Here is a 15,391-nt window from a genome sequence, read left to right as displayed (position 1 = left end):
GGCAGGAAATCTACAAGATGTTTCTGGACTATCTTGCTACCTCATAAAGCAAGAAAGAGGCCTGTCAAAAGAACTTGGGAGTCAAAATGAAGAGGCTCCCACTGGCCAAAGAGGGGATAATAACTTGGTTATCAGTAATGATTTTAAAAAACCCAATATATTGGCACATTTCAATAGTTTAAATCCACAAATTTGTAAAAATATGAGAGGAGTGGGAAATCTCATTATTTACCTTTGGATGATGATAAGGAGACCAGTAATTACTTTGAAACCCAGAGAAAGCAAGATATCAAGCATTGATCTGGTCTTTCCGTGTGAATTGGATAACCAGATGGGAGATGAGAGGACATTTCTCTTTCCAGATGTATTCCAGCTAATAAGTGAAGAAGGAGTAAGTCATCCCAATGTCACTCTGTTGTAGCTGCTAACGAATTAATGGGTCCAGGCAATGATCACCAAAGGCAGAGGACATCACAGAAGAGAGACAGAGGGTGGCAGTTATGGAAGAAATAAGATAGCTCATGAGTTGACACGTGTCAGCTGGGTGATGGATACATAAGGGGAATCATGATGTAATCGTCTCTACTTCTGAAATTTTCTGTTTAGAAAATAATGTTTAAAGCCCTTTGCCCCATGTCATCCTCTCAAAGCAGGGAGGACAGCTAGGAGCTGGAGGTGCTCCTAGGATGTACCAACATCTGGCCCCGGTTACCCCACATTCATTCTCGGCCTCTAGCATACCGCCGAGGGCTGAGCTCACGATGTCGCTATAACATCCCATGTCCTCAGTTACAAAACTCCCTCCTCTCCAGTTCCAGGACCAGGTGTTGAGAGATTAAATCTCACCTCTAGTCTCCTAGAAAGATGCAACTAGAGTGACTTCTGCCGGCCAGGGACTGTGGAATCGCCCTGCCTGGAAGCCGTGAGGTCGCTGGCTCACACCACAACTTGCTGCTTCTCTTTGGCAAACTGGGTCTGACCAATTCTGGGGCTAGCCTGCCTGGCTTCAGTGACTTGGCTATGGTTCCAGGCTGGCTGAAGGCCCAGCCCTAAGGCCCAGCTGGCTGCTGGGGACGGAGGGGGGAAGGTCAGCAGGGAAGCCTTGGCTTGGACAAGTGCCCCAGATGTAAAAATAAGACATGGCTTGGAGTCCAGATTCATACAGGAAGCAGGACTCCGGCCATAAGAGAGGATCCTGTGGGCTCAGCCTCTGCTGGGGAAGATGGGGCCGGTGGATGGGTGGGCAGAAACAACTCTACTCACTGAATGCTTTCCACATGCAAGGATGGCCCTATGCAGTTGGGACCACCTCATTTAACTCTCACACCAATGCTGTGAGGTTGGTACTATTCTCCCATTTCAGAGATAGACTAAATGAGGGCTAGAGATTAAGCCACTTTGCTTCAGCTAGTAGGCAGCAGAGTGAGCATTTGAACCTGGGTTATTGAAAGTTCACAGGGGCGCCTGGGTGGTGCAGTCACTTAAGCACCGACTTCAGCTCAGGTTGTGATCTCATGGTTTGTGAGTTCGAGCCCCACATCGGGCTCACTGCTGAGAGCAAGTCAGTGCAGAGCCCACTTCAGATCCTCTGTCCCCTTTTCTCTGCCCCTCCCTCACTTGCGCCCTTCCAATAAATAAATATTTTTTTAAAATCTTTAAAAAAAGTTCACATACATCTGAGGGAAACGAAATCACCATCGAAGAGACATCGGCACCCTCATCATAATCATTGCAGTATTATTCACAATGGCCAAGACGTGAAGACAACCTAAGAATCCCTCAGTGAATGAACAGATGAGGTGACGTCTATATACAATGGAGTATTATTCATTCATAAAAGAAGAAGAAGAAGAACAAGAAGAAGAAGAAGAAGAAGAAGAAGAAGAAGAAGAAGAAGAAGAAGGAGGAGGAGGAGGAGAAGGGGTGACTGGGTGGCTCTGTCAATTGAGTGTCCGACTTCTGCTCAGGTCATGATCTCACAGTTCATGAGTTTGAGCCCCACACTGGGCTCTCTGCTGTCAGCACGGAGCCCGCTTTGGCTCCTGTGTCTCCTTCTTTCTCTGCCCCTCCCCGCCTCTCAAATATATATATATATATATATATATATATATATATATATATATACACACACACACACACACACATATATATATATACACACACACACACACATATATATATATATACACACACACACACACACATATATATATATACACACACACATATGTAAAAGGAAACCCGGAAACAACATGAGTGGAAGTTAAGGGCATTATGCAAGGGAAACAGGCCACAGGCAAAGACAAATACTGTGCGGTCTCACTTGTAGGTGGAATCTATGAAACAAATAAAATGAACGCAGAGAAGGAGAAGGAGCCTGGCAGTTGCTAGGAGTTGAGGATGGGGAAAATGGGGAGACACTGGTCAAAGGGTACAAACTTCTAGTCTTAAGCAAATAAGGTCTGAGGACCTAAAGGACAGCAGTGGTGACTCTAGTTAGCAGCACTGTATTGTACAACTGAAAGTTGCTAAGAACGGAGATCTTAAAAGTTCTCACCCCCCCCCCCCAACACACACACAAAAAGATAACTACGTGAGGTGATGGGACGTGTTAACTAACCTTATCGTGGTAAACATTTTGCAACGTACATATATCAAAACATCATGTTGCACACCTAAATCTTACACAATGTTGTATGTCAATTATACCTCAATAAAGCTGGGGGGAGGGGGAAACGAACTAGTCAATATTTCGGTTTTGTAGCCCAGATGGCCTCTGCCGCTATGATTCAACTCTGCCCGTAGAGCGTGAAAACGGTCAGAGACAGTATGTAAATGAATGGGGAAGGATGCCGTCCAGTAATTTCTTTACATAAATGTGTTTATTTATTAACATAAACAAATTGTGGCACATCCATATGACAGAATATTATTCGGCCATAAAAAAAAAAAGAATGATGTGTGATAAAATGCACGGATTCATGCCACAACACAGATGAACCTCAAAAACATTATCCTGAGTAAAAAACAAGAACAAGACGAAAGAAACAAACAACAACAACAACAACAAAACAGCCAGACACAAAAAAGTCACATAGTGTCTGATCCCATGTGTGTGAAACATCAGAACAGGCAACACACAGAAACAGAAAACAGGTCAGTGGTTCCCAGAGGCTGGAGGATAATGAGTGTGACTGCTCTGGGTGCAGGGTTTTTACTTCAGGGAGCTGGAGATGTTCTGGAACAAGACAGAGATGATGGTTGCACAATATTATGAAGTACTAAATGCCACTGAATTATACATTTTTTAAAGTTTATTTACTTTGAGAGAGAGAGACAGAGAGAGAGAGAGAGAGGGCACGAGCAGGGGAGGGGCAAGAGAGGAAGAATCCCAAGCAGGCTCCGCACTGTCAGAGAGCCCAATGCAGTGCTCGAACTCACGAACCGCAAGATCCTGACCTAAGCCAAGATCAAGAGTCTGACGAAAACCGACTGAGCCACCCAAGGCGCCCCTGAACAATACACTTTCAAACAGTTCATTTTATATGAGGTGACTTTCTTCTTGGAAAAAAAAAAAAAACCAAAAGCAAATCAAAACAAAACAAAACAAAACAACAACAAAAAAAACACATCACCTACAAAACAGCCAGTCCACAGGCTATAGTTTCCTAACTCCTGCTTTCTCTTAACAAAACCCAGAGCTGAATAAAAAACCACAGGCATATAAAAATCTTAGCTTCAAACCCCATACACAGCAGTTATTATTATTATTATTATTATTATTATTATTATTATTATTAACCAGGGTCTTCATGACTATTCTGCCACCAAAATGAACATTCTTAACCCTGATGTTGGCCCCAGGCCCAGTCTTGCCCCGAGCTCCTCTCCCTCTAGCCTCTGGCCATGATCCCACCCTTCACTTCATGAGACTACTGGTCTGTCTGCGGCCTGGATGGGCCTTCACCTACCCTGGCAGGCGGTCCTCATGAGGTGTAAGGGAAGCAGGGGTAGGGAGTGGTGATTCGTCCCTCCCAGGCCCAGCCCAGGCCAGGTGCTTTGGTGCGTGGGTGCCTGCATGTGTGTGTGTGTGTGTGTGTGTGTGTGTGTGTGCCCATATTTCAAAGACCCATCCCAACTGACCCCACATCCTCAGTCAGGCCTTTTGTGCACTCAGAAATCCCGCCCTGCCACCCACCTGGCCCATGGCCTGTGCTGGGCACTTCTGGGCACCCTAAGAGGACTCCGCCTCTCCTAGTGCCGGGAGGAGGAACCGGATAGAGAAACTCCTGGCCCTATATGGATGAGTCTGAGTCAAAGGGAGGAACCCAGGCTAGGGAGCCAGGATGGGGAAGGAGGGGGAGCCAGGGGTAAATCAGGGAGGCTCCCTGGAGGAAGGGTCCTACCCCAGGACACAAACCCCAGACGCACTCTGAGGGAAATATTGGTCGGCCACGGCATACTCCGCTCCCCAGGTCCCTGCCACCAATTCCAAGCTTCAAAAGGAGATCAAGGCTGTCTGACTGGCTGGCCCACGAACTCCTGGGTGTGAAGTCACTCTGCAGCAAGTCTGCAAACACTTCCCCAGTATGAACTACTCTGACCCTGACCCTGACCCTGACCCAGCCACAGGAGAGTGGAAACATGTTTTGTGCTTGGAGCCCTCCCCAGGTTCCAGCTACATGACCTTGAGCAAGTCTCTGAGCTCATGTCCTGCTGGGTAAAACGTGCGTAAATAGATAGTGAGAGGGGCGCCTGGGTGGCGCAGTCAGTTAAGCGTCCGGCTTCAGCCAGGTCACGATCTCGCGGTCCGTGAGTTCGAGCCCTGCATCAGGCTCTGGGCTGATGGCTCAGAGCCTGGAGCCTGTTTCCGATTCTGTGTCTCCCTCTCTCTCTGCCCCTCCCCTGTTCATGCTCTGTCTCTCTCTGTCCCCAAAAAAAAATAAACGTTGAAAAAAAAATTAAAAAAAATAGATAGTGAGATACGACCGGCAAGGGTCCCCCACGACTGCAATCGATGGGAGGCTCAGAGGGACGAACCCAAAGTCAAGGGCATTTCCAGACCAGGTGGACACAAGGTGGGGATCTCCTCGGCCACCCCTCAACATTCTGAAGGCCTCCCCCTGACGGACATATGGGGAGCCTGGGTGGCTCAGTCAGTCAAGCGGCCAACTTCAGCTCAGGTCATGATCTCCTGGTTCGTGAGTTTGAGCCCTATATCAGGCTCCACTCTGACAGTGTGGAGCCTGCTTGGGATCCCCTGTCTCTCTCTCTTTCTCTCTCTCTGCCCCTGCCCCACTCATGCTTTCTCTCCATCTCAAAAAGTAAATAAACAAACTTAAAAAAAAAAAAAAAGCTGGTATTTTGTTTATCACAGACTTTTTGCATTCATTTTCATCTTTTAAAATATTGCATTAAGGGGCACCTTGCGTGGCTCAGTAGGTTAAACGTCCTACTCTTGATCTCAGCTCAAGTCTCTTTTTTTTCTTTTTCAGCTCAAGTCTTAATCTCAGGGTCACGAGAAGCTCATGTTGGGCTTCGCACTGGGCATGAAAAAATAAAAATAAAAATAAAATATTTCAGGGGTACCCGGGTGGCTCAGTCGGTTAAGCATCCAACTCTTGATTTCGGCTCAGGTCATGATCTCACGGTTGGTGAGCAGCGACCCCCGCATCAGGCTCACTGCTATCAGCACAGAAACTGTTTAGGATCCTCTGTCCCCCCGGCTCTCCGCCCGTCTCCTGCTCGCACTCTCCCTCAAAAATAAATAAAACATGACAAAATAATAATAAAAATAAATTAAAAAATAAATAAATGGGGCGCCTGGTGGCTCAGTCTGTTAAGTGTCCAACTTCGGCTCAGGTCATGATCTCGTGATTCATGAGTTCGAGCCCCACATCGGGCTCTGTGCTGATAGCTCAGAACCTACTTCAGATTCTGTGTCTCCCTCTCACTCTGTCCCTCCCTTGCTCTGTCTCTCTCCCTCTCTCAAAAATAAATAAATATTTACAAACCTTAATTTAAAAAATAATAAAATAAGATATTGCATTAAAATATTAACTTGATCTCAGATTTTCAGCAACACCTTTGAATTTTGCACCCTAGGTGAATGCCTCGCTCTCCTCATCAGTCCTCCCACCAGATGGACCCACAGTCCAAATCCTATACGTGGTTCTACCAGGCAGAGCCCCCCTATCCCCAAATCCTTGGAAACTGGGACTCAAAGGCAGAGATTTGCTTGGAATCTCTTGGAGAGGGGCCTCCATTAACTCCCTTCCCTAGCACCCTACTCCCTGAGCCCCCATGTGTGATGCTGGGTGCCCAAAGAGAGGACACTGTATCTGCCAAAGCCCCTCAACCCACCGCCCCTCCTCCCCTCACCCCCTCCTGGGGAATCCCAGGCCTGGCTCAGCCTGGGCATTCCCAGGCCCGCCCAGGGCCTGCCCCATGCTGAGTCCCCAGCCTGGTGGGTCTCCTGGAAACTCCCCAGGTTGGTTTCAGGGTGGGAGGCCCACAGTGAAGCAGCCCCAACCACTTGGAGCCCATCCCACCTGAAACTGGAATAAAGGGGAGGCGGGTTCGTTTCTGCAGGACTCAGCCACAGCACCGCACCAGGAAAGAGGAGGGCCCCTCACTGTCAACCCAGGCGAGCCCAGAAGCCAGCTCCTGGGACAAAGCCAGGGTCCTGAATGCTCTGGCCCAATCCCTGCTCTCAGCTGCCTCTGATTGCCTGGGATCAGGACTTGGAACTGGATAAGAGGTGACACCTCCTGATCCCATGGGCTCAGCGCAAGCCTCAGCAAAAACAATCCCCAGCCCCTGTGCCCATCTTCTGCCTGAACCTGAGGTGCTGGCAGCGAAGAACACAGGAGGCCTTATCAACCCCAGGTTTTTCCTACTCTCCCTTCCCCCAGCACAGCCGGTCTTACCAGTTGGGCAGACACCTGAGAGTCCCCTCCGGTGGCCAGCTGCAGCTCTAGAACAATAATTATAGGAAGGGGTTAGGGTTTGCTGGACCGGCCTCAGTCTGCTTCTCTTGGGAATGGGAAGTTTGTTGGAGTCTAAACTGCTTGGGCTCCGGGCCCCTCCTGGGATGGCCTGGCTTGCTGACCCTGGACCTCAGCCTGGGAGGGACAGGATAGGATGGGGGAGTCCCTGAAACCAGACAACCTTGACCCAGGGCACTCTGTCCCCATGCTCCTGCTACCTCCCGCCCACAGCTCTGCAAGGGGCAGCTGTGTCATTCACCACTGGACTTTGACAGTAGCCAAAGGCACCACTCAATTCTCTCTTCCAGTTCTGCCAACGTCTCCGCTGAGGTCACCTGGATATGTCCCTCAGAAGCTGGAACCCCACAATGGTGGCCCAGGGTGTCCTCTGGGTCCTGTTTGGATTGCTGCTGCGGCCGGAGCCCGGGACAGGTGGGTCAGAAGGCAGAGACCTGGGGCTGGGACTCGATTCTGCAAAAGTGTATTGTGCCCTCTCTGTGTCCAGCCCTGTACAGGGTGAGGCTGGAGACCCCAGGAGGCCCCAGTCTCAAGGAATCTCCAGTCTCCAGATGCTGCCAGCCCCAAAAGGTCAGGACTCAGGAGCTGGGGGAAGGACTTGGAGCCAGAAGAGCAAAAATCAGGAAAGTTTCCTGGAGGAGGGGACATAGATTTAAGACAGGAAGAAGGAAAAAAAAAATCACTTGGTGGGGAAGCAGGAACGGGTGTTTTAGGCAAAAAGAAGAATAAAGTTATAGAGGAATCACAGTGTGGACTGTCTGGAGAAGAACCTGGATTCTAGAAAGAGTGTAAGGATTAAAACTTCCTGGGTTCACATCCTGCCTCTGTCACTTCCTAGCTGTGTGATTCTAGGCAGACGATTTAGCCTCTCTGTGCTCACAGGGTCATTGTGAAGATTAAATGGGCTAGGTCACCTAGAATGGTGCCTGGCACATAGTAAATGTTTAATAAACATTAGCTGTCATTCAACATCCCATTCAGCTCGAGCCCAGCATTCCTCAGTTCCGGGTTCAGGCACTTGACATTTCCTTCACAGGGCACAGGCCCACTCTCCCCTCCCTGGCCATCCTTAGAGACACCTATCCCTCTAAAATCCCCCAAACTCCAATCCATTAAAAACTCCATTTTGGGGCGCCTCGTTGGCTCAGTCGGTTAAGCGTCTGGCTTCAGCTCAGGTCATGATCTCACGGTTCGTGGGTTCGAGCCCCACATCAGGCTCTGTGCTGACAGCTCAGAGCCTGGAGCCTGCTTCAGATTCTGTGTCTCCCTCTCTCTCTGCCCCTCGCCTGCTCACTCTCTCTCTCTCTCTCTTTCTGTCTCTCTCAGAAATAAAAAATAAAACATTAAAAATTAAAAGAAAAGAAAAACTCCATTTTCCCCTCAAAGCACCTGGGAGCTCTGCCCATTTTTGTCCATCCCACTGACACTCCCCTGGCTTTGGCTACCTTCATCACTTACCTCCACACTGTCTCCCCTCTCCCTTCCCTAGCCTCCCCTCAATCCATTCTCCACATGGTAGCCAAAGGAGCAGCCTTAGAATACCAACCAGGCCCTGTCTCTCTCCTGCTCATGGACCTGCCATGGCTCCCCAGTGCTCACTGATCGTCTAAGCTCCTTAACTGGCTATCTGTGCCTCAGTTTCCTCATCTACACAAGGATGGTGTTGGGGGTCACAGGGTTGTCCAGTGAAGAGCTGGGGGCATTGAGAAAATGTGAAAGCAGCAGGGGGAGGAACAGGGGAGGTGCTGGGCCACTGGGCTAATGTTGTCTGTCCTCCTGCAGCAACCCTGCCCCTGCTCATGGACTCTGTCATCCAGGCCCTGGCTGAGCTCGAGCAGAAGATACCAGCCACCAAGGCCAGGCACACTGCTTCTGCATGGCTGCTGTTAGCCCAGGAGTCGGGTCCCCGCGACCTTGTCCATCACTTCCTGCTGGAGGGGCGGAGTCTCAAGGCCACCAGGCTGGATCCCCACCAACTGAGCCCAGAGCTTCGAGGTCTAACCAAGGACGTGGTCCAACATGGTGTTCGGGCTGGGCAGGAATACGGAGTTGTGCTGGCACCCGATGGCTCAACGGTGGCAGTGGAGCCTCTTCTGGCGGGGCTGGAGGCAGGGCTGCAGGGGTACAGGGTTGTAAACCTGCCCTTGGACAGCACGGCCAGCCCTCTGGATGCTGGAGCCACCTTTGCAGACACTGAAGCCACGGTTCCCGATGTAAGAGCCACATCTCCAGGGTTCAGGGATGCCCTTCCAGATGTCATCTCTGCAGATGTTGGAGCCATGTATTCAAATGTGAGAGCCGCACATCTAGATGTCAAACCCACCTCTCCAGGTGTTAGACCTGGCTCTCCAGATGTCCCCATCACCTCTCCGGATGTCCAAGCTCCCTCGCCAGGTACCGAAGTCAAGTCCCCGACCACGGTGGACAGCCTCCTGGTGGTCACCCTGGCCAGAGACCTGGGTCTGGCCTTCCTCCAAGGCCCTCAGACCTGGAGTCATTCAGGCCTGGGAACCGACGGTTGCTGGGACCAGCTATCTGCCCCCCGGACCTTCACACTCTTAGACTCCAAGGCATCGCCAGTCACCATGGCCTTCCTCAACGGTGCCCTGGATGGGGCCCTCCTAGGAGATTATCTAAGCCGAACTCCTGAGCCCCGGCTACCTCTCAGCCACCTACTGAGCCAATACTATGGTGCTGGGGTGGCTGGAAATCCAGGACTTTGCAGCAACCTCCGACGGCAGAATGGAGCTGCTCTGACTTCAGCCCCTACATTGACCCAGCAGGTGTGGGGGGCCCTCATCCTGCTACAGAAGCTGGAGCCAACACACCCTCAACTGCAGGGCATGAGCCAAGAACAGCTGGCACAGGTAGCGACCAACGCTACCAAGGAATTCACTGAGGCCTTCCTGGGTGAGAACAGCCCCCATCCCCTGTGATTCCCTGCCCCCCCTCCCCCCCCCCCCCATCTCACAGATGCTACACTCTTAGCCTCATGTGGCCAGGGGGATCTAATTTAACTAAATTTAACAGCCTCTAGGCTTGGGGGATTCCAGAAGGAGAAATAAGGGTCCAGGCGGACGGGAAGCGGGGGGGCTGTGGGCAGGGCCGCATAGGTAAAGAAAGGCTAGATTTGGGTCTTAAAGGCTGAATAAAAGTTCATCTGACCAGTGGGTTGCCTGGGTGGCTCAGTCGGTTGGGCGTCCGACTTCGGCTCAGGTCATGATCTCGCGGTCGGTGGGTTCGAGCCTCGCGTCGGGCTCTGTGCTGACAGCTCAGAACCTGGAGCCTGTTTCAGATTCTGTGTCTCCCTCTTTCTCTGACCCTCCCCTGTTCATGCTCTGTCTCTCCCTGTCTCAAAAAAAAATAAATGTTAAAAAAAAAAAGTTCATCCGACCAAAAAAAAAAAAAAAAAAGGCGGGGGGCAGGTAGAGAGAGGGCATTCTAGGAGGTGGGCTCAGCACATGCAAAGGCACAGAGGTTCGAATGGAAGTTCAGCCAGTTACTCCTGTGCATCTTTAGGGAAGTTGCTTCACTTCTCTGAACCTCTCCTTCTTCAGTGAAAATCATTGCTTCCTCTTGGATGTGCTGGGTGGTTTAAGAAAGATGAGAGGGCAATAAACGGGGGCTGAGATCCCCCTTTTCTCAGCGTAGCTGACCCTCTCTAGAAATCAGAGCAGAGCCAGCTGGAGAGTGCTGAGTCCTGGACTGTAGCGGGCCTTAAAACAAGAGCTTAAATTCTTGGGGTTTATCCTCAAGGTGATGGGAGTCATAGCAGATATTCCAACAGGACTGAGACGCTGTCAAATTTGGTTAAGTTAGATCCCCATGGCGGCCAGGGGAAATGTCCTCAGACCTGGAGGGAGGCTGGAGGACTGGTCCACACGTGCGCTTTACCGAGGATGCGGGCGGCAGGCAGAGAAACGCTGGCTGACCCCAGCCCTGGACTCCCTTCTCTGCAGGGTGCCCTGCCATCCACCCCCGTTGCCGCTGGGGCGCAGCACCATATCGGGGCCTCCCGACGCCGCTGCAGCTGCCCCTCGGGTTCTTGTATGTACATCACACGTACGTGCCGGCGCCACCCTGTACGGATTTCGCGCACTGCGCCGCCGACATGCGTTCGATGCAACGCTTCCACCAAGATACTCGGGGTTGGGACGACATTGGCTACAGGTAAACCGAGCCCGGCCGAGCGCTAACCTTTCAGGGTGGAGCCTGGGGTGGGCGGAGCCTGACCCAGGGGGCGGGGTTTGGACCTGAGCCGCAAGGGCGAGAGGAGGCTTTTTGGGGGGGGGGGGGGGGGGGGTGGAGCCAAGGTGGAGGGGCCGTGGCCTTGACTCAGGTCTGGGCCTCAAGCGGGACCAGAAATACCTCAAGACGGCGGGATTCTTGGGTCTGGTGTAGGAACTAAGAAAAGAGCAGTGGGAAGAGCTGGGTCTGGGACAGGGCAGTGAGGGAATATGACCTAGGACAGAAAAGAGCTCTGGATTGGGCAGGAGCTGTACTTGAGACAATGTGGAGGGGGCTGGGTAGAAAGGGACGCGGCCAATGCTGAGGGGCAGATCCAGAAAAACGGAACCGTTTCTGCGGTGGCACGTGGGGAGAGGTAAGAGGATGGACGGGGTAGAGCCAGGGCGACCGGGGAGGAGTGGGGGGGACTTGGCGTGGAGGTGGCCCTTGGCTCGGGTGCAGAATTGGGGTAGGGGGCCGGCTGAAAGGCAGGGCGTCCCTCATGCAGCCTAGTGCCTGCTTCCCCCTCCCCTCTACAGTTTCGTGGTAGGCTCAGACGGCTACGTGTATGAGGGCCGCGGCTGGCACTGGGTGGGCGCGCACACACGCGGCCACAACTCCCGCGGCTTCGGCGTGGCCTTCGTGGGCAACTACACTGCGGAGCTGCCGGCGAAGGCTGCGCTTCACATCGTGCAGGACGTGCTCCCCGGCTGCGCCGTGCGGGCTGGCCTCCTGCGGCCAGACTACCAGATGCTTGGCCACCGCCAGCTCGTGCGCACTGACTGTCCTGGGGACGCGCTCTTCGCCCTGCTGCGCACCTGGCCGCGCTTCGCTGCGGTGAGTACAAGACCCCACACTACCTGAGCCTGCGGCCCAGCTTTCCACACAAGCCCAGAGCTCACCCCCGACCCCCGCCTGCCCGCCCAACCTCAGCAGGCCCCTGACTCCTTACTGCAACCCCTATGCCCATACAGCCTCAGCCAGGCTCCTGGGCCCCTTCGCAGTCCATCTATTCCGGCAACCTAGGCCCAGACTTCAGTCCTTCTGCTTACAACAGCTCCTACTCACTGTCCTCTCCTTGCACAACATCAGCTGAGCCCCGACCGAGCCAGCTTGTCCTTTACCCAGCCCCCAACACCTCCGCCCTCCCAACCAAAGCATGGACTCCAACCCTACACAGCCTTTCTGCCCTCACAACCTCAGCCTGGCCTGCATAACTTATACCCAAGTTACCTCTTCTGCCTGTACACCCTCACCCAGACTACCCAAACTTGGCCTCACCCCAACCCCTACCCAAAGGGCCCTCGGTCTACACAACACTAACTTAGCCTGTGACCCTCTACAGAAAACCCCTTTTGCCTGCACAACCTCTAGCCAGCTTCTAACTGTGCTGCCATCCTCTGCCCAATCTCAGCCCTAAGGATGCTTGCTCGGCCCCAGCCTCCTTGACCCCTGATGATAGCTCTTATGCTGGAGCAACCCATGTACAGCCAGCACAGCCTTGGCCTAATGATCCCACCTACCCCCTGCCCTCGATCACCTAAACACCTCTATATTCACACCTGCACAATCTCATCCTTACCCTATTTCGTTAAGCTGGCTCGCAGTCTGGATCGTACTCACCCCTTCACTTTGGGCTTCTGTCCTCTTCCCTATCCAGGGTCCCACCATGATGGGGGCAGGCCCCCCCACTCCCCAAGCCTCACACTGCCCTGTATTTTCTAGAATGTGAAACCCAGAACAGCCAGGAGGGCTTCTAGAAGATCCAGAAGGAAGCCACCTCCAATGATCCTGCCAGCCTCAGACCTCCAATAAAAAGACAGTGGAAAGAAAGCCCGTGCCTGTGCATCATCCATGTTCACACACATTGTTTTAATTTGTGTTTGCCTAGAAGCAGGCCAGAGACAAGAATGCCAATGCAAGTAGTTTGCTTGGGAGGTGAAGGTGATCCTAGGATATATCAGTTGGGGATGCAGGAAGAGAGGTAGGGGCAGGAAGGCGTCCAGGAAAGGGTGCATTATCAAGCAAGTTGGTGTTACGGGGACATGCAGCTCAATCCCACCAGGGACCTCTGGGGGACAGTGCAAGACACGGACCTCAGAGTTGTCCCACTCAAGAGGCAAGGGAGCTGGGTGTTGATTCTCCAGACCTCATAGTCATTGGCTAAGGGCTAATCTTGGGGAGGTATTAATTCTCTGGCACTTTGGGGCTGCTTGTTGCATAGAGAGGGAGAGTGGGCGCCATACATCAGAGAAAGATCTCCAGCAAAAATGCAGGCAGTTGGGAGTGGATCAGTATTCAGTGAAGTGGGAAAGACTCAGGGACACATCAGAACACGGGGAAACTCTGAGTGTGTGCACAGTGACCGGATTGAATGCAGTAAGAATGAGGTGGACATACCTAAGGTGTATACACCTCTGTGCACATGTCCAGCTCCAGGAAAAGGGTCTTTGGCCCTCATGGAAGATCCTGCACCTTGGGATGGGTTACAGAATTTGTGAGGCACAGGGCAAAATGAAAATACAGAGCGCTCTGTCCAAAAAGCAGGAAGTTCTGGGTGCCTGGGTGGCTCAGTGGGTTGGGCATCCAACTCTTGGCTTCGGCTCAGGTCATGGTCTCGCAGTTGGTGGGTTCGAGCCCCGCATCGGGCTCCGTGCTGATAGTGTGGAGACTGCTTGGGATTCTCTCTCTCTCTCTCTCTCTCTCTCTCTCTCTCTCTCTCTCTCTCTCTAAGTAAATAAAAATAATTTTTTTTTTTTTTAAGCACGAACTTCAAGACAGTGACAGCAAAGCATTAAATGTAGTCTGGAGCCTTTCTATGCGTGGGGGTCCTGGACGCCTGCCCAGGCCACGTGTCCATGAATGTGATCCTACCCACCCCATCCTGTGGATTCTGGTCACCCTTGCCTTTGCACAAACTGTTCCTTCTACCTGGCATGCCCTTCCCATGGTCAGCTCCTTATGCCTTGGGTCCCAAGTGTCACCTCTTCAGGGAGGTCCTCCTGGATTTTTTCACTTCTGCTCAGCCTCTACTCCAGTCTATTTTCCTCCAATTCCTACCCACCAGCTAGGAGTGTCTGGCGTTTATATCCAGGATCTGTTGTCCTCATGGGACTGTGAGCTCCAGGAGGGCAAGAACCAAATCCATTTCGTTCACTGTGGCTTCTCCCGCACCTAGTGCATATTACGTAGGCATTCAGGAAGCATTTACTGAATAAATGAATAAGCCAAGGCTCCCGTTATGAACCTTCTGTAACTAATGCTATCGTCTTGTTGTACAAATAAGGAAACCGAGGCTCAGAGAGGAAGTGACTTGCTGGAGGTCACACAGTGAGAGGACCAGCTGGCACTGGAGCCCACTCCTGGGCCAGGATTCGACGGACTCTCATGCTGACTCATTTATTTCTCAGAACAGCACTTGCTCACCTCTTTTTACAAGTAAACACTCAGCGAGGTATAACAGAGATACGGGGAAGTGCACCAAAATGTACAGCTCAATAAATTTTCAAAAAAAAAACACACACAGTGTAACCAGCACCCAGTTCCAGAAATGGGACACGTTAAATTTCTTATGTGACCTTCACCTCAATTAGGGGGAAAAAAAAAATCAACTCCCAGATGCTCCACTACCCTCTTCCCAAGGAGACCGAAATCCTGACTTGTTGCACATAGTTTTGCCTCCCTTGCAACTTTATGTCAAAGGAACTACACGGTATTTACTCTTCACTGTGTGTGATTCATCCAAGTTCAACCATTCAGCAGTTTGTTCATTTCGTTGCTGCATAGTATTCCACTGTGGGAAGAGACACAACTTATTCCTTCTCCAGCAGACGGACACTTGAGTTGCCTCCAGCCTGGGACTATTACAGACAGCACTGGTAGTTCGGTCTCTTGGTTGTATACCTCCCACTGCAACTGCTGGGTCAGAGGAGAGCTGTATAGTCAATGTTAGTAGATCGTGCCAGTTTTCCAGCTTAGGTGAATTGATCTACACTCTGACCAGCAGAGACCTCCAGGTGCTCCGTATTCTCACCAGCACTTGGTCAGTATGTACCCATTTTGCAGAGAAGGCATCTGAGGCTCAGAGAGGCTGCCTCCCAGGCAGTGAGAGATTCTGGGTCCTACTCTGTCACCTCTCACCTCCTCTCCTCCTGCAT

The 15,391-nt window shown here is 51.8% G+C and overlaps 2 protein-coding genes across 4 annotated transcripts in view; one reads left to right on the top strand and one right to left on the bottom strand.

Moving 5' to 3' along the window:
- The window catches only part of CYP4F22 (cytochrome P450 family 4 subfamily F member 22), a 50,295-nt gene extending 43,243 nt beyond the window's left edge, over positions 1–7,052 (bottom strand). For both annotated transcript variants that reach the window (XM_045047520.1, XM_045047515.1), the window contains exon 1: positions 6,930–7,052. The gene's annotated coding sequence lies outside the window, so the exon portion shown is untranslated. The remainder of the gene's footprint in view (positions 1–6,929) is intronic.
- A 107-nt stretch (positions 7,053–7,159) lies between these two features.
- Positions 7,160–13,067, top strand: PGLYRP2 (peptidoglycan recognition protein 2). Of its 2 annotated transcripts, none has more exons than XM_019818713.3 (5): positions 7,160–7,421; positions 8,790–9,917; positions 10,967–11,177; positions 11,774–12,071; positions 12,895–13,067. In XM_019818713.3, exons 1-5 carry the CDS (start codon positions 7,331–7,333, stop codon positions 12,964–12,966), a joined length of 1,800 nt encoding a protein of 599 aa, XP_019674272.3. In that variant the 5' UTR covers positions 7,160–7,330; the 3' UTR covers positions 12,967–13,067. The 2 variants fall into 2 exon arrangements, with proteins under 2 accessions (XP_019674272.3, XP_003982057.3); XM_003982008.4 differs by having other exon boundaries at positions 7,185–7,421; positions 12,960–13,067.
- Positions 13,068–15,391: the final 2,324 nt, after the last annotated feature.

The sequence above is a fragment of the Felis catus genome, chromosome A2, assembly GCF_018350175.1.
Source record: "Felis catus isolate Fca126 chromosome A2, F.catus_Fca126_mat1.0, whole genome shotgun sequence".
Taxonomy (NCBI): Eukaryota; Metazoa; Chordata; class Mammalia; order Carnivora; family Felidae; genus Felis; species Felis catus.
This window is presented reverse-complemented; position numbering and strand designations above follow the sequence as displayed.